This window comes from Heteronotia binoei, chromosome 3, assembly GCF_032191835.1.
Source record: "Heteronotia binoei isolate CCM8104 ecotype False Entrance Well chromosome 3, APGP_CSIRO_Hbin_v1, whole genome shotgun sequence".
Taxonomy (NCBI): domain Eukaryota; kingdom Metazoa; phylum Chordata; class Lepidosauria; order Squamata; family Gekkonidae; genus Heteronotia; species Heteronotia binoei.
Window position 1 is genome coordinate 72,926,105 of NC_083225.1, and position 25,890 is coordinate 72,951,994.

The following is a 25,890-nucleotide window of genomic DNA, read 5'->3' on the forward strand; positions in this document are numbered from 1 at the left end:
TTTGAGATAGAGGCACCAAATTTTCAGTATAGCATCTAGTGCCTCTCCCCAAAATACCTCCCAAGTTTCAAAAAGTTTGCACCAGGGGGTCCAATTCTATGAGCCCCAAAAGAAGGTGCCCCTATCCTTCATTATTTCCTATGGAAGGAAGGCATTTAAAAGGTGTTCAGTCCCTTGAAACGTGATGGCCAGAACTCCCTTGGAGTTCAATTGTGCTTGTCACAACCTTGCTCCTGGCTCCACCCCCAAAGTCCCCAGATATTTCTTGAATTGGCAACCCTACTTTTCATACAAAGCCACTTGCATATGCAAAGTGTGATTGAGCTGTTCTTGAGTTAAACTGTTTTCTTCTGTTTTCATCTCTTCTTTCCACTTCTGAATTGTTGTAGTGTGCTGTTTAAAATGTCTGCAGTGCTTCCAATTGTGCCATGCTTTCCCCTATCCTTTTTCATCACATGATCTTCAAATTTTTTTTTAACATTCTAAGTTGAGAGCTATAGCACAAGACCAGTATAGCACTTCAGTGCTACAGCAGCACCATTAAGATGCCTCGGCCGGCACGTTCAAAAAAATGTCCAAGGAAGATTGTGTGTTAAAAAGGGGCGGCGGGGGGTGGAAAGTGTGGCTCTGTTTGAAATGGCCACATTGCTTCAGAGACAGCTCATTAACAGAATCCTTCCTTGTATTTGCTTTAATCAGAACAAGGCCTACAACCAACCAACAAAACAAACCTTGCAAGCGGATATCCATCCAACCAAAATTCTTGTTGAACTCTCACATAAAGAACTATATACCTTATGAGACTTTTGGATCTCCTAAAAACAGTGTATCAAGACCCTGTTTTGACATACATGTTGTATTTATGTGTGTATATTATTTTTCATCTAATTGTTTTAAATATTTTATAGTTTTGTTTTTTAAATGCTTTTAGGTATATGAAATAATGTTTTGTTTTAATATTTGCCACTTTGCGGGCCCTTAAATGGGTGGAAAGGCAGCTTAAAAATGTTTTAATACATAAATAAAATACAAAATGAGATGAATGAATTAAGGAAAAATAAGCTATATAATGCAATCCCCAATCCAAATAAACTAATTCAATCCCTCCCCCCCGCCCCCGCTTTCCCAGTCTGGGGATTGGATTAGATACTGTGGCAGAGTCTTTAAACTGGGAGCATGTTGTTTATGCCATGTACTGAAATGGTCTTATGTATATTTTAAATCTGTTTTAACTGTTTTTAATTGTTGTAACCCTCCCTGAGCCTTATGGGAGGGCAGAATGGAAACCCAGTGAAATAAAAATAAATAAATAAATGTCATACTAATTTATAGCCCTTTGCTAAATAGATGCATTTCAAGTAGTAAAAAGTGAACTAATATTATTTAATAAGCAATTCTAAAGGCAATTACTCTTACCATGGTGCCAGACATCTGATCCAATATCTATCTGCAAGATCTGCCAGGGCTTTTTAAAGTGATTTTAAAAATGATTAACAAAGCAATATTTTGACTGAGCAATCACTGAAAGATCCATTCTGCCTTATCAGCTAGGAATGTTAGCTCATTCTGATGATATGTTGACACAGCTAAATAAAATCACTGTTTCTCAATATGATACCAATTTGCACTGGTCACAGGACATCTATATCAACAGGATATCCTACTACAGATATCTGCTGTATCTTTGATCCTCTGTATTATCAACAACTCTTCCCTTAACTGTTTTAAATGCCCACTGAAAACAACAGCATAATTGTATTGATACTTATTTTATGTTTCTACTCTGTTTTTGCCAGACTCATTCTAGACTAAACTAGACTAAACTCATTCAGACTAAAACTGTGTTGCCAGTTTTGTTGGAATACAGGTAACCATCTGGCATTGTGATATTGGTATATGACATTTCCCTTGCATATAGAAGCTTTTAGAAGCAAGTGGTTAGACTAGATGATCTATCAGCTTTTTAAACTCTGTTACTCTATGAAAAAGGTCTGTTATATGTCAACCACAAAGCTGAGTATTTTACCCAAATAATGGATTCCTATCACTATTTTGTTGTTTAATCAGCTCACAGTAAAGTCAATGATGAAATGTTTAGCATCATCTATGTGTCTCCATACAAAAATGGCTTTGAGTGAATAAATGCTACGACAGGAAAAAAAAACAATGATGGGAAAAGTCAAACCAAACAAAAAATTATGAACTTCATGAAGAGGCAACTGATTACAATTCCTTAAAGACAAAGATTAACAGTGGAACACTTTTTTTACTATTTAATCACCTTCTTCACTTTTCTAGCTTTTGTAACTTAAAATAACAATAACTGGAAAAGAATGCTTGTTGACTTCATATTCTAGATGAATTTGGTGTGGAAATTACCTAACATATACCCCAATCATGTTTAAGGAATAACCTCAAATAGTTTTTAAGTCGAATGTTCTACAGCTCATCGATCGGGGGCGGGGGGGTACCATCCACTTCCCTAAGCAAAGTCTAAAGTCGTTCATCAAACATAAAAGCCACTTAGACATCAAAGTACGGTTCCTCAGACTAAAGAAAGTTTACAATGAATTGGGAGCTTAGGGGAAAATTGGTATTAACATTATGCAGCCACTCTGAAACTTTAAAAAAGCATATCAGTCTTGAACATATAAAATAGTTTAGTGTATTAGCAACTAAAGCATATAAAGGATTATCCATGGCATTTTATGGAAACATTGTGCAAGGTAATACTACAGTCATTCCTTTCTAAGTTTTATAGCTTTTACTCCTAGAATGCACAACAGTCCAGCAAATATGTCTACACACGTTAAACACAAATGTCAACCCATAAACAAACCTAACTCTTGAAATCATCCAATAAGCCATAAAATAAGACAGGGTTTTTGAAAAAACAACTGAAATTGGTTGTTCAGCAGAACTTCCCACAAGAACTTCAGGGATTTGCAGTCCATTGACATTTTTCATGGATGCATTTTGGTCAAGATTTCACTAATTCCCATACTTGGAATCAGGCAATAATTTTCACTTCTGCCAGAGAAATCCAGGGATGACAGGAACTGTTTGAGGGTGGCTTCCCCATCCCCACTGGAAATGGCATATCTATCTTGGCTAGATCACCTTTTTTGCCCAGCAATGACTATTTCGATACTATATCTGCTTTCCTGATAGGTATGCTGTACTAAGGATTGCGAGCAGATATAGAGGATGATTCTTGAGCCAACATGGTATAGTGGTTAAGGGCAGCAGACTAATCTGGAGAATGGGGTTTGATTCCTCACTCTTCCTCCACAGAAAGTCTGCTGGGTCTTACCTTGTTTCCAGCAGGGTGCAATTAGGTCTGTTCCAGGATGTTCCTGTGCGTGGGCAAAGTATGACGATGTCACTTCTGGGTGATGTCATCATGCTAACAATGTTGATGCAAAAAGGGGGTGGGGCTTCCCCCACTGGCCAGCTGGTGGGCAGTGGATTGGAGCTTATGAAATCGGGGGAACCCCTGTCCAGAGTGGGGGACTGGCAAACCTACTGCTGCGTGACTGTGGGCCAGTCACAGCTCTCTCAACCCCACCTACCTCACTAAGTGTCTTTTGTTGGAAGAGGAAGGGAATGTGATTTTAAACTGTTTTGCAATGCCTTGAGGTAAACAAAAGCAGGATATAAAAACTTATTTTTCTGCTGCTGTTTCGCAGAAGCTAATTCCAACCAGATTAGCACTAGGTCCCTTCCTACTTCACAATTTTAAGAAAGCCATGCAGCTTGAAAGCAAATATATACAGAAATTGAAGGGAGGGTTTTTTAGCTTCCCAGGACCTTGACAGTAAAATAGTTTTTCCAGTGAGTCCCTAATGGACAAAAATCATCACTGCTGAGTTACCCAAGTGTTAAATGTGTCTACCTTGTAGCAAAAAAACAACAGCACACCAGACTGCACACTAGACACAAACCAGAGTTGAGGGTTTATGCAATAGCAAGAAATTGGTTCTGCAGAGTAAATTTGGGTTTGGAAGAAAAAAAGTTATGTAATACATACACAGAGGGATACTTGATGTGCTCAAGAGCAAATATACACAACTGGAGTGAAACAATGGTACCCAATAGTCAATATTTTCTGGTTCCAGAAAGAAAATGTAAACACTAAATTACATTAATGATTTTTGCCAGTATTCTAACCACATTTTCTGCTGTGGTCAGGACCCCCCCCCCCCGGCACAATTTGGTCTGCGTTCTCACGCTTCGCTTTCCTCCTAATTTCTACTCAAAGCTACCTACTTTCCCTGATTTTCTGCCTGCATTTCTTCTTTTCTCCTCAGACCTGGCATTATTCATCAGTGATAAACATATTTAAAACTACTAACAGTGATTACAAATATTTTAGCATATTTTAGCATGTATTTGAAATACTAAAATAAGGACTCAGGTGGGTAGCCATGTTGGTCTGAAACAACAAAACAAAATTTTATTCCAGTGACACCTTTAAGACCAACAAAGTTTCATTCTGGGTATAAGCTTTTATGTGCACGCACATGAAAACTTATATTCAAAATTAAATGTTGTTGGTCTTAAAAGTTTCACTGGACTCAAACTTTGTTCTAAAATAATAAAGACTGTGTATATTAGGTAAAAAATGATCACATTTTCTTCTGAAAAGGAAAATAAAATTTAAATTTCAAACTGATAGCTTCTTTGATGTTAACCAGTGAGTAAGTATAATAGTTTTGCTTTGTAACATAATGCAGTTACTGAGAGGAGCTGAAGTTCAAGGCTCGAAATGATAACACCAAGGAACAATAGCCACTTTTCCCTAATATTTCCTGCTAGCCCTTGACTTTCTGTCCTAGCATATATTAATCATAACTAGAAAGCCTGCAGATGTGTGGCGTCATCCACTCCTATGTTTTACCACAGCAACAATCATTGCTGCTGCAGCCAGACCAGGCCATCTCTGAGCAAGTCTATGCAAGAGTAGTGAGGGATTATATCCATTGATTATCCCTGCAGGTTTGAGCTGGCACTGATCTCCCCAGCCACACAAGCTTAAGAGTAGTAATACTGGATCAGACCAATTATCTAGTCCAAACTTTTGTCTCACACAAAAAGATGCTTCTAGAAGCAGTATAAGAGTAGGATTTTATGTCTTACTTTTCTCTACCTTAAAGGGTCTCAAAGCTTCTTACAATCATAGAATCAGAGTAAGAAGGGGCCATAGAGGCCATCTAGTCCAACTCCTGCTCAGTGCAAGATCAGCGTAAAACATCACTGAAAAGTGTTTGTCTAGCTATTGTTTGAAGACTGTCAGGGAAGGGAAGCATCATCTCCCTAGCAGGCAATTCCACCGCCGAACTACTCTTATTTTTTTTCAATGTACATACAATTTTTATTGGTAATATATGGCAATATATTCAATTTCTTAAATCATTAATAACTACTTCCCCCCCATATATTAATTTCTACCTACCACTCCCCCCATTACTTGACCCCCGCTGGTGTACTAAATTCAAAACATCATTATAAAAGGTACCCCTAATTAATAAGAACCAAAGTTCGTATCCTCCCCTCACTTATACTTAATCATTATCAAAGATTATCCAATGTCCTTTTATTTTCCATTCTTTTTCTACATATCTTCTGAACTTCTTCCACTCCATCTTAAACACTTCTAAATCATAGTCTCTTAAAGTTCTTGTTAACTTATCCATTTCACTCCATGTCATAACTTTAACAATCCAATCCCATTTCTCTGGTATTTTTTCTTGCTTCCACAACTGCGCATACAATGTCCTAGCAGCTGAGAGCAAGTACCAGATTAAAGTTCTGTCTTCTTTTGGAAATTTTTCCATTTGTAATCCTAACAGAAAAGTCTCTGCAACTTTGTTAAATTCATATCCCAAGATCTTAGAAATTTATTACTGAATCATCTGCCAAAACATTTTAGCTCTTTCACAAATCATAAATCTTATAACAACATCTCTTGGTAAGTTATTTTTCTTGGCATAAAGTGAGTTCACTCTATACATATAGTCATACATGTTTTTAGTCTCTTCAGGATCTTCCTCTAAGAATTCTGCAATTATTTTTATTATATAGTCTTTTAGATCACCATCTTCCTTTTCAGGTACTCCTCTCAGACGTATCTGAGTCTCCATCAATTTGCAGTCATGGATTGTCACTTTTTCTTGCATTTTCAACAAGGTGGAATCATATACTTTCATTCTACCTTCTACTTCCTACACTTTCTTAGATGTTTCCTCTGTTTCCTTTCTGAGATCTTCCATATATTTTTTAATCTCTTCAATAATTTCTTTTTTTGATTCAGTTATCATCTCTCTCATACCTCTCATCATTCTGGCCTCCATTGCCTCTAATTGGTTCTGCATTTTTTCCAATGAAGTAGCCCTAGTAGGGGGTTGCTTGTGTTCTGACATTTAAAAACAGTGAAAATTTGGACCTCACCAATTTCAACTTCAACTATCAGATTCAAAAGAATAGGATTTGCCTTTTATAACAAGCCTAATTTCGCTGTACTCTGAGCTCCCGAAGTCAAAATATCGTATTTTTCGCACCATAAGACGCACTCCCCCCCCCAAAAAAAAAAGTGGGGGGAAAAGTGTGTGCGTCTTATGGAGCGAAGGTACGTACCTTCCTCCGGGGGGGCGATCCGCTGCCTCCGCCTCTGATCCCGGGGCTTCCCCCACGCCTGCCTGCCTGGCTCCAGCTCTGACGCTGGGATTGGAGGGCGGAGGGAACGATCCTGGCGCTTGCTGTAAGCATCAGCTGAAGCCAGGCAGACAGGCATGGAGGAAGCACTCGCCCCCTCCGCAAACCCAGCGCTTCGCGAGCGCCAGCTGTGGAGGGGGCAGCGTGCTTCCCCCATGCCTGCGTGCCTGGCTGGGAGACAAGCGGCGAGATCGCTCCCTGCGAAGTGCTGGGTTTGCAATGGGGGCAGAGGGAGCGATCTCGCCGCTTGTCTCCCAGCCAGGCACGCAGGTGCCGGCGTGCTTCCCGCACGCCTGCGTGCCTGGCTGGGAGACAAGCGGCGAGATTGCTCCCTGCGAAGTGGGGGCGGAGGGAGCAATCTCGCTACTTGTCTCCCATCCAGGCACCTGCGTCTAATGGTCCGGAGCGTCTAATGAACCGAAAAATACGGGGTATTTATTTTTAAAGTTTTTAAATCTTTCAAAATGGCGGTTGCGACTTTTTGCTGCTCCTTACAATTTTTTCCCCTTTTAAAAATGTCTGAAGTCCACACAAATAAAATGTCCAATAATATTTATCTTCTTATCCTCTTCTCAATTAATTCCAACAATATTTAATGTCCCGAACACTTTAAAAACATTATTTTAATTTTGACCTCCAAGCAATGGCTGCTGATGTTTCTCAATGGTGCTATATTCCTAGAGTAGGTTTTCCATCCACTACTTCCTGCTTTACTTGCCATGTAGTCTCATTCACCCTGGTAAGGAGATCTCACGATACTTGACGTACTTCCTGTGTTGTGTGAATGTGCTACAGATCTGTGACGATAGTGCTCTTTTTTCAAAACCCAAGTAGACCAAACAATAAATTCCTTTCCACTTTTTAGCACTATCCTTTATATTTACAAAGTCCAAATTTCAGCTCTTCCTCCCTTCTTCTTCCAAACTTTCTAGATTTTCATTTACCACCTTTTAAATTTATTCCATTAAGCTGTAAATAGTCCCGGAATGAAAGATAGTAATCTGTACCTTCTCTTCCAATTATCCAAGTTCCCACCAGTCTTGCGTAGCTTTAGATGTTTAGCAATGTCCAAGAAGGTTAGGATTCTGTCAAGTTTATGTCAAACAAATGACTCTGAAAACTTCTGCAGATGATGAAAATGCAACTCTTCCCGGAGACCCCTCAAAGGAGCCCCCCCGGGACTCTCTTTTAGCCAAGGTAAATCTCCTCAAAGTTTCCTGTGCATATCTTGGACTAATCTCTGTCTGAAAAAAGTAGGCAGAAGGCATTAATTTGCCTTCCACTACCCCGAACAGAAGTTCCAGCCTGCTCCCGTTATGAGAAGCAGCTCAGCTCGGCATTTTCCTTCCCCGGAAGTCCCGAACTACTCTTATTATTAAAAAAAAAAAAAGATCCCTCTGCCAAATTACATTCCCTTCCTCTCCCAACAACAGGCACCTTGTGAGATACATGGGTCTGAGAAGGTTCTAAAAGAACTGTTAAAGGTCCAAAGTCACCCAACAGGCTTCATGTGGAAGAGTTGAGAAACAAACCCAGTTCTCCAGATTAGAGTCCACCAGTCTTAAACAATACACTACGCTGGCTCTGTATAAGCAGGGTTGCCAAATTCTGGATGGGACCAGCAGTCCTCCCAAAATTACAATTGACCTCCAGAGTACAGAGGTCAGCTTCCCTGGAAGACATGGCAGCTTCAGAGGGTGGATAAGTAGAAGTCCTAGAATGGCTTCATATCCCTGACAAGTTGCCTCCACTCCCCAAACTCTTACCTTCCCCAAGCACATCTACCCAATTTTCAGGAGTTTCCCACACCAGAGTTGGCAACCTTGCCCTGTAGGCCTACAAACAAGGCATAAAGCCCAACACCTTCCCTGTTATTGCTGCCCAGCACTTCCTTTGAACGCAGAGGTCCCATTAAATCATCATGGCTAATAACCTCATGTGTTTGGACAAAAAACAGAATCTAGTCCAAGAGATTCATGAGTTTTCCCTATTGATATTTCAGTGTGGTTGTTGGTGACATCTTTTGTATGCAGAAAGTCCCACACTCCCTTCCTATTAGGATCTCAGGAAATAGCGCTAAGAAACACTCCTGTCTGAAATCTAGGAGATCTACTGCCAGTCAAAATATTTAGAGCAGGGGTGTCAAAGATGCAGCCCGCGGGCCAAACAGGTCTGCCCAGGGCTTTTAATCAGGCCCGCAGGGCTCTCTTCTCCCCCCTCCTGTCCTCACTCTTTGAAGCTCCGAAGGCTGCCAATGTTCCCAGCTCCTTCTGTCTTCTCTGTGCAGAGGTTACTGCTGAAAACAAAGCTGCAAAGAAAATGCGGAATGGATTTCCCACTCTGGCTTCTGGGCAGAGTAGAGGTGAACAGAAAATCCACTCCACGTTTTCTTTGCAACTTTGTCTATGTGTTTCAATGGAGAGGAACTTCCCAGGGCTCCAAGCAGACCCGCAGGGCTCTCTTCTCCCTCCTCCTGTCCTCACCCTGTGAAACTCCGAAGGCTGCCAATGTTCCCAGCTCCTTCTGTCTTCTTTGTGCAGAGGTTACTGCTGAAAGCAAAGCTGCAAAGAAAATGTGGAATGGATTTCCCACTCTGGCTTCTGGGCAGAGCAGAAGTGAACAGAAAATCCACTCCACATTTTCTTTGCAACTTTGTCTATGTGTTTCAATGGAGAGGAACTTCCCAGTGTTCCTATGGCCAGCTGAAGCTTCCTGGAGTTGTGTCATTGCAAACCAAGCGTTGATGCCTTGAGCCAGCTTTGTCTCTTCTCAGTGGAGTGAAAACTAGTGCCTAGTGAGTACTCTAACTTGGGAACCCACAGCCAAAGGTGGGTATGACACTGGAGAGCCATTGCTAACCTGAGTAGACTGGGGGGAGGGGGGAAGCTTGCAATGCCGTGCTATTTCATGATTTCCCAGGCCGAGAGCATTTTATTTTTTAAAGTTTCTGCTGTGATCTTTGTGCTTTTTCCTGATGTTTTATTTTTAAAATTGCATTTCAAAATTTCACTATCCCCCCTTTCCATTTTAAACAAAATACTGCAAGAATTTTAAGCATGTTTATATTTTAAGTTAAAAATTGATAAATTTAATTCTGTTGGCATGTGTCCTCTATAAAGTCTATATCTCTGCTATAAGGCATTACATTTTAGGACATGCATGGCTCGGCCCCACAAAGTCCCATTTATGTCAGATCTGGCCCTCCTAACAAGTGAGTTTGACATCACTGAGTTAGATGAACAAATATTGTGAGCCAGTATGTTGTAACTTTCACAGAATAAAGGAATGGAGATGAAGACAGGGAGATAAGAAATATAAACCCACACATCTCACCCCCCATGCTATTTAACATCTACACAGAACACCTGGGAATTATTAGTTTACTGCACCTGAAAAGATTAGTCCAAATCCCAACATCAATATGATATTAGGATTCGAGAAATATTCAGGACTACTTTTTTTTTTGCATGGAGACCTGGCAGGGCCTGGCCCCAGGATCTGTGTGAAGAAGGGAGGTGTCTCCCCACTGTACACAGACCTGGATTGAGGAGCCCACCAGCCATACAGTGCAGAGGTCTCTGCTCTCACCACCCCAAATGATCCTCTCCTTGATAGAGCTAACCCAAATAAAAGCAAACAAAAAACAACCCCACCACCACCTTTTATTCAAACTCAGCTAAATCGAGAGCCGAATCAAATCCTTTTAACTATATTCAGCTGAACATCAGTATCTGACTGAATATTATCAATATTTTTCAGGTATTATTCAGTTCGGTTTATGCCAAATGCAAACCCCTAAGTAAAAATCGCACACTGGTTGTGGCAGTTGGATCTGTGAAAGTCCTGAACAGGTATCTGGACAAGTTAATAGGACCAATAAACTGAAGCTAACTCCAGATGTGACTGAGGTGCTATTGATCAAGACAACCTGTGTGAGGACCACTGAGTCAGCCTCTCTTGGAGGGGCTGTATTCACCCAGAATGAGCATGTTTGTTGCTTGGGAGTGCTGCTGGATCCTGGCCTACAAAGCTACTTTCATGGCAAGCAGTAACTTTTATCAGCTTTGGCTGCTACACTAGTGATGTTCCTTCCTCAAAAAGTATGAGCCATGCTGTGATTACATCCTGGTTAGATCACTCTAATATATTCTATATGGGACTGCCTTTGAAAACAATCCAGAAATTGCAGGTTAGGTCATATAAATATAATGGGAATTATATTTCATTGAAGAAGTAACTCTTGCAATAAATATACAAGAGTGGAATAGTAACTATATGGACTACATACGGTAACTACTTGAGAGTTGCGTCTGAAAACATTTCATAAGAACAGTTGGTGTGAACAAAGATTCAACCATTAAATGGTCAAGTTACGTGTTACATTTTGAGCACACATGGAGATTTCCTTCACACACCACTTTTAGGTACAGAACAGGTGGGTAAAATTCATTGCTCACTAAAAGACCCCAATCTAGTCAGTTCCAAACATTTCATGTGTCAAGCAAAGCCTTACCCTATCCTAACATCTGCATTTTGATTCCATGGATAATGTAGCTGACAATACTTGCAGTACAATGCATGCTGAGAATGCAGTTCAAGCCTATTCCGTGGGACTTCCTCCCAAGAAAACAGGCATCATGCACACAAATGAAACTGAAGAATTCAGATTTCCTAATACTAATATATATTTACCCATTGCATGAGTTTGCACAGTTTAGAAAAGACAGGTATCCAAGTGCAACAGGGTGTGTATACAAGTGCAACAGGGTGTCACACACACACAAAGACAGGATACAGGCCAAAACAACCTTTTGCTCTTTGAATATTGGAACAGAATCAACAGTGAATGGGAATTTGGCATCTTTCTAAAAATGTACCCAGAAAAAAATAAATTGAGCAAATTAATTCAGAACAATGCTTCTTAATTCAGTGCAAACATGCAAAACGCCTTTTATTTAGTGTGCAGGAGTAACTGAAGCTTAGCAGAAAACTGGTGTTGCTAAGTCATGTGATATAAGCAGGGTCAATAGTTGCAAATCCCAGCTTAAAAGGTTTTTCAGTCACAAGCAACAAATGACTGTTGTCCCCTCTCCTGACTGCAAAACATGCCTCAATCATTGGAAATTGCATACAAGCAACCTGTACTTATCTTTAAAAGTTGGGTATACAATAGATTTACAAAACAAACAGTTCTCACTTTACACTTTTCACCCAGTCATTATTTACAATAAATGTATTTAAATACAGCATACTTTAAGTTAGAACACCTAAGAGACAAACACTACATTGTCCAAAGGCATGGCTGTTTAACATACAGAACTGTCATTATGGTGGATGAATGAATGCAGGCCTTCTTCCAGGCAAGAACAGGCTGTCTGCCCATCTGCTGGCCCTTCAGATCGCCTAGTGCCTGGCACTGCCACATCTCCTGCTTCAGATAGTGATCTAAAAGGATGATTCATTCCTTAATTCTTGCAAGCATAGCACAGATGAGAATGCTTGCAAACCTTTTAAGTGATCAGCTTCCAAATATCTAAATATCCCCACCATGTTATCTTTTTGCAGATTTCTTTTCAGTTTTATCGGTTGGAGAGTCTATGGGAAGATTAAAAACAAAACCAAGGGTGTTGCACAGCCATGATACTCTGATACCACCGAATTCCTAAAATAAGGGGGCAGTCCCTCTGTAGCTCTACCATGTGCGACCTAGAACACCTAGCAATCCTAGGCTGCCCTTTCTCGATGGTCTGCTGCCCAGATAAAGGAGGTTGGTCAGCCGCAGCTCCATCCAAAAACCTGCCACACCCCCCATGGATAAGCCTTCCCCGGGGTCCGGCAACCAGAGCAGCGCAGCGGGCTAAGGCAAAAGTCTCGGATTGCTCATTGAGCATTTCAGCCCGGCAGAGGGACTGCTGTGAGAAGAGGCTGCGGTGCAAGACAGCCCACCCCGGACACTTCATGTGTGCAAGCCCCGCGCCACTCTCCTCCTCCCCCACGACAAAATGTCAAACCCACAGCACGCCCCCGGATCTTCTGCTGTGCCAAGCGGGCCGATGCTTTCACGCACCATCTCTCCGTCGTATGCGTCTACAGGAAAAGTGCCGCCTCCGACGGATGTGAGAAACGGGGGCCTGCCTCCCCCCACCATCCTAGTCGGACCCCATCCCCGCGTTCCCAGGAGCCACAGTGCGTCCTGCAGCGACGACACCGCCAGAGAAGGACGCAGGCAGGGTGCGTCGTGTGTTTGGTTGGGCGTGAGAAGATACTGCTTTGGGCTTCTCTTCTTTCACTGAAATCTCTCCCACTTCTCGCCGCCCTCACATCACGCAAGCCACCCAGGCAAGCGAAGAGGTAGGAAGGAGCGGAGGTGGCGATGCTGCCACCCCCAGCAGAAAAACCAAGCGGGCTCGAGAGTGACACAGGCACGCCCTCCCAGTTCACCACCCGAGCCCAAGCATCCTATCGCGGCTCGCGGGATCCACCGTGGGATTCGCCCGCTTGGCGAAAAACGCAGCAGGCTCCTGGCCTTCCTACGGAAATCGCCGGGCTCCGGCAGGGGACTCCTGCGAGCCACGCAGCAGGCTTCCGTCTGGCCAAGGAAAAGGCAAGGAGCGCCCACTCCCCGAGCCCTTCGGTTCTCCACACTCACCCATTTATGTCGACCTGGGGCTCCGCCAAGGCAGGCTGAAAGTTTGAGGCGGCGGCAGATTTGGGGAGCAGAAAGAGGGGCAAAGAGAGACTACAGAGCCGCGTCGATTCCGGGAAGCTTCCCTTCGGCTCGTAATCACAGCAGCAGCCTCGCCGTCACCGCTTCCTCTCAGCTAGTCAGTTCCCATTGCAACAGCAGCAAGCCTGCATTGTATTTCCTGCATTTAGCCCCCCGCCTCTTGCAAGCAAAAACCAAAACAAGGCAACGTTCTTTTTCATATAAAGGGGGGGGGGGGGAGAGTGACAGCGACACGCCAGCAGCAAATATGAAGGCTGGGAGAGAAAAAGAGGAAGCGGATTTCTGCGGCTTGCACCTGGGTCCCCTTGCAGCGAGCTACCGGAGAGTCCGGGCGGGAACGCATGCAAGAGGGAGGCGGGAGCGTTCTCTGCAAAGGAATGGCTGGCCGAGAGAATGGGAGTCGCCCCTCCTCGGGACGCTTCGCGCACCAAGGTAGTAGTGGTGGTGGTGGCAGTAGCAGCAGCAGCCACCGCTTCAGCAGAGCCACCTCGACTCGCTCTCCGCCGCTGCCCAATTGAACTGCTCGCAAAGAGGGAAGTGTCGCGAGAGCGCGCAACGGTGACCTCCCTGCACCGCCCCCGGGCGCCCAGCGGCGCTTTGGCGAGAGCGGGGCGCCTGGCCCACTGAAGGGGCTTTCTGCGGCAGATTAGGCCCGTGTCTGAGGAGGGGAACAGGAGACCGGGCAGTGCTAGAGCACGGGCGCCTGAACCAAAAAGGACGTTTGTTGTCATCCCTGAGCGCGCGTCGAGGCGGCTGAGACGCCGCTAGAATTTTCTTGCAGAAAATTGTGCGAACGCGCCCTCTTCAGTGCATGCATGGGGGCTGCTGGCTGTCTGAACTGCCTCACGAGGGGAGAAGTTAAAGCTGTGAAGCCACAGCACAAAAGAAGCGGGGTGTGGGAAGCAGAGAAATTGCCACGCTTCAACGTGTCTCATTCTCAAGCTTTCCGGTGATGAATGGCACGTTTTCCCAACACCACTGACGCTTCCTCCCTCGCCACACCCACCGGGTTTAGCTACTCCGAGAGCCTCCAGCTTGGCCGCGGCACAGTGCCCTAGAGCTCTTTGAATCATCCGCTGCAATGCCGCCAGCGAACCATATTCATCGTGTTGCGCCTGCGAAGCCTCCGCTACGACTCCGGCAGGAGCACCAGAGGCAGGCGCGACGGCTGCAGCCCCCTTTAAATTGCACATTATTATATACCCTTTACGATACTTTGCAGAAACAAATGTGCGAGATTTAAATAGAACGTAACTAATAGTTTGTTAAATCCGATTTTGGTATCCTTAGTTTAAATCGCAACAGTAAACATTACATTTCAAGGGGTAAAACTCGGATCTACAGTGATCTTTATGAATTCATGATTTTTACATTGAAATGAAATCAAACCACTGTAATTCTATAGATCCTGTCTTAGACTATAGCAGGACCACAAAAATCATGCCTCCATGAATTCGTGGCGCCTCAGCAGTGCAAAAACTGGCTTCCAAAGCACGGATCCTCATGAATTCATATGATTATTATGGTGAAATGAAATCAAACCACCACCATGTTGTAGATCCTCTCTTAGACTATAGGCAGCACCAGAAAAATCATGCCTCCACGAATTTGTGGCGCCACAGCACTGAAAAAACATGTTTCCAAACCACGGATCCTCGTGGATCCTCACGATTTTTGCTTTGGGCCACCCCAAGATAACCAGCCAATCACATATGTCCATGGGCAGATGTTGCACCACAGAAATTGTGGATCCACGGCTTCGTGGCAGCACCAGGGACCAAAAACTTGCTTTTGGACCATGGATCCTCATGGATCCACGTGATTTTTGCCTTGGATCCCCCCAAGCCCTCCATCCAGTCACATATGCCCCTGGGCAGAGTTTCCACCACAGAAATCGTGGATCCACGGCTTCGTGGCAGTGCCAGGGACCAAAAACTTGCTTTTGGACCACGGATCCTCATGATATAAATCCAATATCTTCATCATCTTCATCTTGATGAAGCCGTGGATCCATGATTTCTGTGGTGCAAACTCTGCCCATGGACATGATGTGTGACTGCATGGAGGGCTTGGGGGTTCCGAAGCAGAAATCATGTGGATCCATGAGGATCCGTGGTTCATAACCAAGTTTTTTAATTCTGGCGCTGCCACGAAACCGTGGATCCATGATTTCTGTGGTGGAAACTCTGCCCATGGACATGACATGTGGGTGTATGCAGGGCTTGTGGGGATCCGAAGCAAAAATCACATGGATCCATGAGGATCCGTGGTCCAAAAGCAAGTTTTTGGTCCCTGGTGCTGCCACGAAGCCGTGGATCCACGATTTCTGTGGTGGAAACTCTGCTCATGGATATGATATGTGACTGGATGGGGGGCTTGGGGGTTCCGAAGCAGAAATCACGTGGATCCATGAGGATCCGTGGTTCATAACCAAGGTTTTTAATTCTGGTGCTTCCACAAAACCATGGATCCATGATTTCTGTGGTGGAAACTCTGCCCATGGACATGACATGTGGGTGTATGCAGGGCTTGTGGGGATCCGAAGCAAAAATCACATGGATCCATGAGGATCCGTGGTCCAAAATCAAGTTTTTGGTCTCTGGCGCTGCCACGAAGCTGCAGATCCATGATTTCTGTGGTCTAAACACTGCCCATGGACATGATAAGTGACTGGATGGAGGTTTGGGCGGATCCGAAGCAGAAATCATGTGGATCCATAAGGATCCGTGGTCCAAAATCAAGTTTTTGGTCCCTGGACCTGCCACGAAGCCGTGGATCCATGATTTCTGTGGTGCAGACTCTGCTCATGGGCATGATATGTGATTGGATTGAGGGCTTGGGGGGATCCGAAGCAGAAATCATGTGGATCCATGAGGATCCGTGGTTCAAAAGCAAGTTTTTGGTCCCTGGCACTGCCACGAAGCTGTGGATCCATGATTTCTGTGGTGTAAACTCTGCCCATGGACATATGTGGCTGTATGGAGGGCTTGGGAGGATCCGAAGCAAAAATCACGTGGATCCATGAGGATCCATGGTCCAAAAGCAAGTTTTTGGTCCCTAGCGCTGCAACGAAGCCGTGGATCCACGATTTCTGTGGTGCAACATCTGCCCATGGACATGATATGATTGGCTGGTTATCTTGGGCTGGCTCAAAGCAAAAATCATGAGGATCCACAAGGATCCGTGGTTTGGAAACATGTTTTTTCAGTGCTGTGGCGCCACCAATTTGTGGAGGCATGATTTTTTATAGGTGCTGCCTATAGCCTAAGAAAGGCTCTACAACATGATGGTGGTTTGATTTCATTTCACCATAAAAATCATATGAATCCATGCTTTGGAAGCCAGTTTTTGCATTGCTGAGGTGCCACGAATTCGTGGAGGCATGATTTTTGTGGTCCTGCCTACAGTCTAAGACAGGATCTATAGAATTAAAGTGGTTTGATTTCATTTCAATGTAAAAATCATATGAATTCATGAAGATCCGTGTAGATCCGACTTTTACCCTTTTCCCATTTCAAGTAACTCTTTACGCGCAGCGCTTCTTTCTAACTATCGCCTTAAATGGCTCATTTTATATGATCCGTCTTTATTCTATGACCGATTGAGAGGAATCTCATGCTCTGCAGCGCATGCTGACTGTTTATGTACTTTAAATGGGGAGCTGGAGGCATTTGGTCAGTCTTACAAGGGCTGATGCGAGGAGCCTTGTGGCTGGTCAGGACTGGAAGATCTCCCTTCTAGGCCAGACTTAGCAGCCTGTGGTTTCTTTCCTTATACTCAAGGGCCTGTTCAAGCATGAGAAATAGATCGAAAGGAGCCCGAGGAGGAAAACAAATCTGGTCAAACCGGGCTTTTTTCGTGCATAGGCACTAAAAAGCCAAAATTCACCCACAGCTGAAGAAGGCTGAGCAATTGTTTCCGAGCCAATTGCGCATTCATGCTGGACTATTACTTACTTTTTCATACAGCAGGTGGCAAGAGACACTTATCACGGACAAAGGTTTGGGGATCTCTAGAGATCATCAGGGCAACACCCACTCCTGAGACACCATTTCCTAGGGCAGGTAACCAATTTCACTCCCCCCCCCCCCCGTGCGAGCTAGGGTTGCCAGGTCACCCCTGATCACTGGCAGGGGATAGAGGAGTAAAGTTGCCAGATCCAGGTTGGGAAACTCCTGGAGATTTGGGAGCACAGCCTAGGGAAAAATGCCATAGTGTCCACCCTCCAAAGCATCCATTTCCTCCAGGGGACTGATCTCAGTAGCCTGGAGATGAGTAAGTAAGTAAGTAAGTAAGTTTATTTTTATATCTCGCCCTCCCCCGCCAAAGGCAGGCTCAGGGCGGCTCACAGACATGAGCTGTAATGGGGAGGTCCCCAGGTCTCACCTAGAGGCTGGCTACTGCAACAACTCCTTTCTGGCGTACCTCTTACTTTTTTCTATAGATAAGAATACATTAGATAATTTTGTTTACATACAGGCACAGCTAGTAAGTCACTCCTGTTAACCTTCAATGGGAGGGCTTCTAGTGTCCTAACCCCACTAGTGGACCTCCTGATGGCATTTTTTTTTTTTTTTTGCCACTGTGTGACAGAGTGTTGGACTGGTTGGGCCATTAGCTTGATCCAACATGGCTTCTCATGTTATTAACCTTAAATATAACATTACTATATTAAATATTGTTTCACAGAGATGATCACAACTGCACACTGTTAATATATATATATTTATAAGCATCACACTGCATGAGAATTTTTAAGCACCATTTAAGTTTTTTAGTCGCTTGTTAAACAAGACATGTGACAGCACAGCTGCTCCCGGCATTCTCTTGAAACACACAAATGCTTGCACACCACTATGCACTTAAGGGTTGGTTTGTTTTAATGTCCACCTTAAACCCACCACCTTAAAAAAAAACCTGTGGGGACAGCATCTGTGAAATCAACAGGATTGCAGGTGTATTTGTTGTGGGGAGCAGTTATCTGTCACCACTGCAGAATTTTTATGTATGAGTGGCAAGGAAGTGCAAAGAAAACACTTTATTAGAATTGCTATTATTATTTGTCCAACACAGCAACCTGGATATATTTTCTTCAAATAGCAGCCTAGAAGCCTTCCAAACCATTCCTAAGGATCAGAAAGCAGCAGAAATACTGCATCATCAGGTATCCTACACTGAAAAGGCGGTATATGGAGACTGAAAACCCAAAACACTTATATGCATACAGTACATTAGTACTCTTCAGAACTGCAATTTATTTAATCTAATTTATACATTAGTACTCTTCAAAAGTGCAACTGATTTAATCTCAATTTAATTTATTTACACAGTGATTTTAAAAAGTAACCTGCATGCTGATTCTTCAGCTATCCAGTCCTATTTTCTGGCTAACAATTATGAAATGTCATCTTATTACTCAATAATACTACCTTCTCCTCAGTAAACCAATCATCCTTGATTCCACTGTTTTTTCCTCATCTGCTTTCAGTAATTTCAAATGCAATTCAGTTTCAGTTGTTCATTCATACTCTTATGTCCATCCCTCCGCATTGCAATTGAGCAGCTACTCTTCACTGTGACTTTTTAAAAAATGACCCTGGTTTGGTTTTCAACAGGAATGCCCTGGAGGATGAACTGCAAAGTAACTATGCCCACATCACTGAATTATTCTAATAGCCACATCATATTCCTATGAAAGTATTCATGGATAGTTGTATTGGTAACAACTTTCTTCAGGTATTCACTGTTGCACTGTGGGTTATATTATAGATGGTTCAAATTAGCCAAATATTGAAGCCAACAGCAGCTTCGTTGCAAAAAAGAAAAAAAATATGATTCACTGGCCATTATTCTAGTGTTTTAATTTAAGTGCTGTAAAATTTTTTAATAATGACATTGAACATTGACAGTCCCTGAAAACCTGTTTGTCTGACGTTCTCTCTGCTGAAAGGTGCTACAGCATAAAAGAATCTAACCTAGAGGTGTCAAATGTAAGGCCCAAGGGATGGATCAGGCCCCCCAGAGGGCTCCTATCAGGCCTCAAGCAACTCACTGTTATCTGTTTCATTCTTCATCTCACTTTCTTCCTTCTGCTTGCTTGCCAGGCTTGCTCAATCACATAGGATCTACAGCGCAAAGCGTCTATTTTCCCCATTGGCTGACCTGCACACAAAGCGACTTAATTGCTTGAACCAAGGAGGCAACCTTAAGTACAAAAGCTTGCAATGCCCAGTCATTTCATGTTTTCCTCAGGTCTTATGTTCAAAACACTGATGTGAGATTTCTGTAACAAATGTCAATAAATCAAAAGCAGGTGTGCAGCTTAAAGATATACAAGTGAACACCTGAACAGCATACTCAAGATTGCTGCAGCAGACATTGTCTCTAGATTTTGATGCAATAATTCAGAGCAAGAGGTGTCAGTTATCAGAGATTGTTAAATAAACAATATATTGCAAGAGTGCTAATCTTTTAAGCATGTTTTAAATTTTTTTTAAAAAATATTTGTGTTTGTGTCCTTTATAAAATTTATATCTCCACTACCTGGCATTATATTTTATGACACACATGGCCAGGCCCAACAAGGTCGCACTTATGACAGATCCAGCCCTCATAAGACCCTTTCTTTCCACACAGTTTTTATTTAAACCCTCTGTCTGCAAAATGTGCTTGTTTTCTCAGTCCTGCATTCAAACCACTTATATATGGAATTCCATAGAACTATCTGCAAATCAAAGTGGTCTCTCTCTCCCCAACCCACATTCCTCTTTCTCTATATTCTGCAAACTTCTTCACCCAGGTCCAGCGCTAAGGGTTCCGCCGCTCCCGGAAGACCCCTACACTGCGCCCCCCCAAGCTCCATTTCTTTTTTTCCCTGCATGCGTGGCACAATAACATCACTAGTGATGTCGTCATGCAGGGCAGCGTGGGGGGAGAGCATGTCGGGTAGTGTACAAGAGTGCTGTTCTACGGCTATTTTCCCACAGCGCCAGGTGCCCCCTTACATCCCTTTCCCAGCTAGAAGGTGCTGCTTGGCCACCGTGCTCTTTGGAGACTTCCTTAGAAGCCTCCAAATAGTGAGGTCTTTTAGCGGTGCCCGACACTTTTGGATTGAAAGCGGCCGGTCACTGCATACAACCCAAAAGCAGCCGGTCACTGCTAAAACACCATGTTATTCAGAGGCGTCCAAGTAAGCCTCCAAAGAGCGCAGCGGCCGCTTTTGGTTTGAAAGCGGCTAGGTGGTGCTAAAGCCTCCAAAGAGCACAGTGGCTGAGCAGCACCTTCCAGCCGGGGAAGGGGCAAGGGGAGTAAGGGGGCACCTAGGCAACCGCATATCCCACCTATTCCCACGCAGCGGCCCTGCCTTCACCCCAAGGTAACTTATGGGGTGCTCCTCCATCTCAAGACCAAGTTTCTTCCCAAGTCAAACACCTGGTTTCCAGACATGTCATACATAGACAGAGTCTGACATTCTGCACATGTTCAGGTCTCCTGTGGTTTTTAAAACTATCAAAAGCAACCACTGAGGGAGAGGGAATTTAACCCTTCCCTCCATATTGCTTTCCTGATATAAACCTCCCTCTTTTAAAAAAAAAAATTTGCCAGAGAAAACAAGGTTTTGTGTGTGTTAAACCAAGGAAAAGGGGTTAGCAGGACAACTCCAAGCACCATAACTCCAATCAGATCCATCATTGTACCCATAACAACTGCTACTAACATTTTTAAGCCACTGAAGATTTCATTAAAGTATTTATACCCTGTCTTTTTTTCTCTTGTGGCTCCAAGTAATTTACAATTCAAAATCACACAATACAATAAAGCTAACTCCCACCTCCAAGAAAATGCCTGCAGCCTAAACTCCATAAAAACTTAATAAAACTGTTTTACACAGTCTGAAGAATAGTAATCCCACCCTTATCTCCTCAGTTCCACAAGGTGGTAACTACTGCTAAGTAACAGGTCATAATGGATGCCAAGGAGGCAACCTTAAGTGCTTGAACAACTAGAAAGTTCCAACCAGGAAGAATGCAACTAGCATATGGGGTCAAATAAGGAAAAGCATGAGTCCTAAGTTATGAAGGGCTTTAAAGATTATATTCAGCACAATTAATTGAACTTGGAAAGAAACTGGCAGCCAATAATTGTTTCTAAACTGGCAAGATGTGCTCCCATTGGTTAGCTCCTGACAATAATCAGGTTGTCATCTTGTCCAGATTCAGCTTCTTTAACTACTGCAAAGCACTGATTCAGAACCAAGATGAACACATTTGAAGGCTTAGATAATGAGATGTAGCAACTCAACACAAAGCTCCAAGGAAATCATCAAGGCTTTTGAGAACTTTATATAAAAATCTATATAAGAAAAAGACCACAAGAAAGTTTCAGGAGACAACCAGTCTAGTTTTGAAGAAAGAAGGGAAAGAATTACTAGAGGGCGATATTACAGTTCAGGAAACAAGGGAAGTAATAAAAGAATTTTAAAAAGGCAAATCGCTGGGGCTAGATGGTTTTGCAGGCGAATTTTATAAAGAAATGATGGAGATTATCGCAGCCGAAATGCAGGTAGTCTTTAACGAAGTTTTGAAAGGGAAGAATGCCCCAGATATGTGGAGAGAAACAGAAATAATATTAATCCTAAAACCTCAGAAGGATCCGGAAGAAGTAGGTTCATATAGACCTATAAGCCTCTTAAACCAAGATTACAAAATCTTTGCAAAAATATTGGCAAATAGACTACAGAAAGTCATTCCAACAATCATAAAAGGGGATCAATATGGGTTTATTAAAGGTAGAAATATAGCACACCCCATTAGAAATATTCTCAATGTCTTATACCATGGTCAGCAGAAGAAAATAGGGTTACAAAAATTGGATGTTTATAAAGCCTTTGACACTCTTTCTCATGAGTATTTATGGAAATATTGAAGAAAATAGGGATAGGGAAAGGGTTCTTACAGGCAACTCAGTAGATTTATAAAGGAGGAATTGCGAAAGAGTAAATAATGAACATTCACAAGCATACAAGGAGGAGTAAGACAAGGTTGCCCACTATCTCCACTCTTATTTATAATAGCAATAGAACAGTTAGCAGAACGGATTAGAAATTCGGGAAGAATAGAGGGCTACAGGATAGGTAACGAAGAAATGAAGCTCAATCTATTTGCAGATGACATTATAGTAATCATGACAAATCCTAAAGAGGGAGTTAAAGAGGTTAAGATTATCCTAGAAGACTTCGAAAAGTGCTCAGGACTAGGGGTCAACATGGTAAAATCAGAAATCATATATTTTAATGTAAATAGAGAAGAAAGGCAAGAGATAAATAGAAGTACGAACATAGGATTGGGGGTTAAGAAATTTAAATATTTATATATAGTTTTGCAAAAAAATATTGATAAAATGATAAAGGATAGTTATGATAAAATATGAAAAAATAGAGACATTAAAAGATGGAAAAATAAAACGTTGGGGATATCATCTAGAATAAGGAGTGCTAAAATGTTTTGGGTACCAAAGTTAAATTACCTATTTCAAACGCTGCCTCTGGGAACAATGAAAAATAAAATTCAACAATGGAACAGAGCATTAAAAGAGTGGATATTTGACAGTAAAAAATGCAGGTTCCACAAGAGAATAATTTATAGTCATAAATCAGAATTTGGATGGGGAATCCCAGACCTAAACAATTATTATGAAGCTTTTCAACTAAAACCATTATTAGAAATAGGCGAGGAAAAGACTCAGAAGTGGGTTAACTTTGAGAATGAAACTAATAATAATATAGGTAGATTAGGCATTTTTTCTAAAGTTATGAATAAAGACTTAAAATTAACAATAGGCCCTAGAAGAGCATCATTAGAAGTTTGGAATAAATGGCAACCCTACTGGTTAGGAAAAGTTTCTAGATGGGCACCCCTCGAAACTGTTGAGGAAGTGCAAGAAATTAATTGGTAGGAAATGTTAAATCTTAAAGGTTATCACAGAGTGGGGGATATGTTTAGAAGAGGAAATCTTAAACCCTTACAGGAAGTAACAGAAGAGATAGGTAAACAATATTGGTTAAAAATAGCTGGGCTATATAAGGCAGTAAAAACGATTAGCGAAAATGAAGAACTCTGGATAGATGCACCAATGGAAGTAATATACAAAGAAATGGCAAAGCAGAAAAAGAGTTTGGCAGAGGAAAATATATAGAAAGATGATAATAAATAAGGATAAAATAACAGAATACTTACAAAGAAGATGGAGCCATGAAGGTCAGATATCAGAGAGGATGGCAGATAAAATTATGAAAGGAATAGAAGAAATCAAAATAACCAAATGTAAAGAACTTGAATATAAATTCCTTACAAAATGGTATAAGACACCAGCACAGCTAGCTAACATGATTCCAGGGTTAAGCCCGTTATGCTGGCACTGTAAACTCTCTAAAGGTTGGTATGCACACACGTGGTGGGAATGTTCGGAAGTAAAGACCTTCTGGAAGGAAATTATTGAAATTATTAGAAAAGTATGCAATATAACACTAACTATAGATTTTAATCTAATGTTGTTAAGTACAATAGGAAGCCTGATAATGGATAGGAGTATTCAAATTTAGTTAAGGCTATGATACTGGCAGGAAAGGCAGTTATAGGTTTGGGTTGGAAAGACAAAAATAAATGGACAGTAGAAATCTGGCACAACTATTTGTTTGAATTTATACAGTCAGACATTGTGGCGTCAATCAACAAAGAGACAACATAGGATGGGAAATCTAATTAAATTAAGACCAGATGGAAGACCTACCTAGACTGGATATTGAAAGAAGGAAGAAAAGACATTCAGTGGAAGATTAAGACTTTGTGCCCATGGGGTGAAAAGACTAAGAGTAAAGGGAGGGAGGGAGAGATCAAAATGTATATAGCCACAATTATTTGTTGTAACAGACTAAATGGAATAATAAAAAAAGAAATACTTGAAAATAAAAGATAATGAGATGTAGCAGTGCGTGTATCTGTATATTGATGACACCCAACCCCAACCATGGAGCCATGTAAATGTAAATACTGAACAGCATGGTGACAAAACGGAACTCTGGGACACTCCTTAAAACACCCCAGCCCTCTGATTCTGCTTCTCCAGTAGAAACTTTGCATCCTGACAAAAAAAAACCCCAATCCACTGAACCCAAACCAAACCCAAACTTGTGACTAGATGCCTGTCAAGGTAGCCGGCACTATTTCTATGCATCCCTCAATCATTCTAGCGAGGCAGAGCAGCCTGCCATGGTTGCAGAGAAAGAAGAACGCAAGCATATTACAACACAAGTTTTAAATATTTAAGTGAATTTCTGTGATGTCTACACAAATAGTGATTTTGACAAAATATCTGACCCTGACACTTCAATAAGAAGCTTTTAAGACGAAGGAAATAGTATTTAGACAACAAATATAAAGCCACTCAAATAGCTTACGCAGTGACCAGCTCATTTTATCATTTTCCTGCCGGAGAGGAAAATAGTCACATCAATTTGTAAAACCACACAAACACAAATTCCCTTTTAAACTCTATTCTATTAAACATCTTCAGGCTCACTTGCAGAATTGGGCATGTTGCTCTTGACTAAAATTCTTTGGTTGCCCAACCTGGGAAAACAGGAAGGACCAAGATATTCCAGTCCTCTAACATTCTTTCAGTGAAGTTAGAATCTTGCTCCTTTCAAATATGCAGCATGCTGCCTACATTCCTTGAACACCATATCTGAATTGCTATAAGTTGTATAGAATTTACAAAATTCATATTTGCGTACTAAAATGTAAGCAAAAGTCTTAAACACAAGAAACCTTCCTAGTAAGCAGAACTGCAGAATCTCAGAAGTCATGGCTTAGGGAATCACAATGTAATTCTCCTGTCACAGAATATAGGCACTTTTGGATTGGTTTTTTATTATAGAAGCAATAAACTTTAAACATATAAACTTCTGTGTATAACAACTCAAGTCCTAGTAATAAAACCATGCTTAGAAGAAAAAAGGGTATTCAATAAATAAAGACTCCATTCAAGTGTTCTTTTCTTCAGACTTGCCTGCAAGAGGAACCAAATGGAACCATCTACAATGTTCAGTTGAATACTGTATCTGAAAAGCCATTATTAAAATGGTAGAAAAGTTCTGCAGCATTCTACTACTGAAAAATAAAATCTTTATCAATAAAAGTATTAGTTCTGCTTTTTCCATTTTAATTCATGACAGAGCTGTCAAAAGCAAACAGATGCAGTGATCATCATAATTGCCACAGGTATCTACTTCAGGATTGCAGTTCAGATTTCCATGCCCTAGGAAAGAAAGAAAGAAAAGGTTAGTGCCACCATCTTTTTACCAGAATAATCTGCAAATTCATTTTTATTGTTTCAATTTCACTGGACTTCTACTTTTGGGGGTTTTGAAAGGTTTTTGAGTGACCTGTCAG

The 25,890-nt window shown here is 42.0% G+C and overlaps 2 protein-coding genes across 2 annotated transcripts in view; both read right to left on the reverse strand.

Annotated features, from left to right (window-relative positions):
• Positions 1–14,007, reverse strand: part of SH3KBP1 (SH3 domain containing kinase binding protein 1) — a 237,284-nt gene extending 223,277 nt beyond the window's left edge. The window contains exon 1 of the mRNA XM_060234045.1: positions 13,364–14,007. Within this exon, the coding sequence (XP_060090028.1) occupies positions 13,364–13,367 (4 nt within the window). The 5' untranslated portion in view covers positions 13,368–14,007. The remainder of the gene's footprint in view (positions 1–13,363) is intronic.
• An 11,341-nt stretch (positions 14,008–25,348) lies between these two features.
• Positions 25,349–25,890, reverse strand: part of BCLAF3 (BCLAF1 and THRAP3 family member 3) — a 51,095-nt gene continuing 50,553 nt past the window's right edge. The window contains exon 12 of the mRNA XM_060234051.1: positions 25,349–25,756. The gene's annotated coding sequence lies outside the window, so the exon portion shown is untranslated. The remainder of the gene's footprint in view (positions 25,757–25,890) is intronic.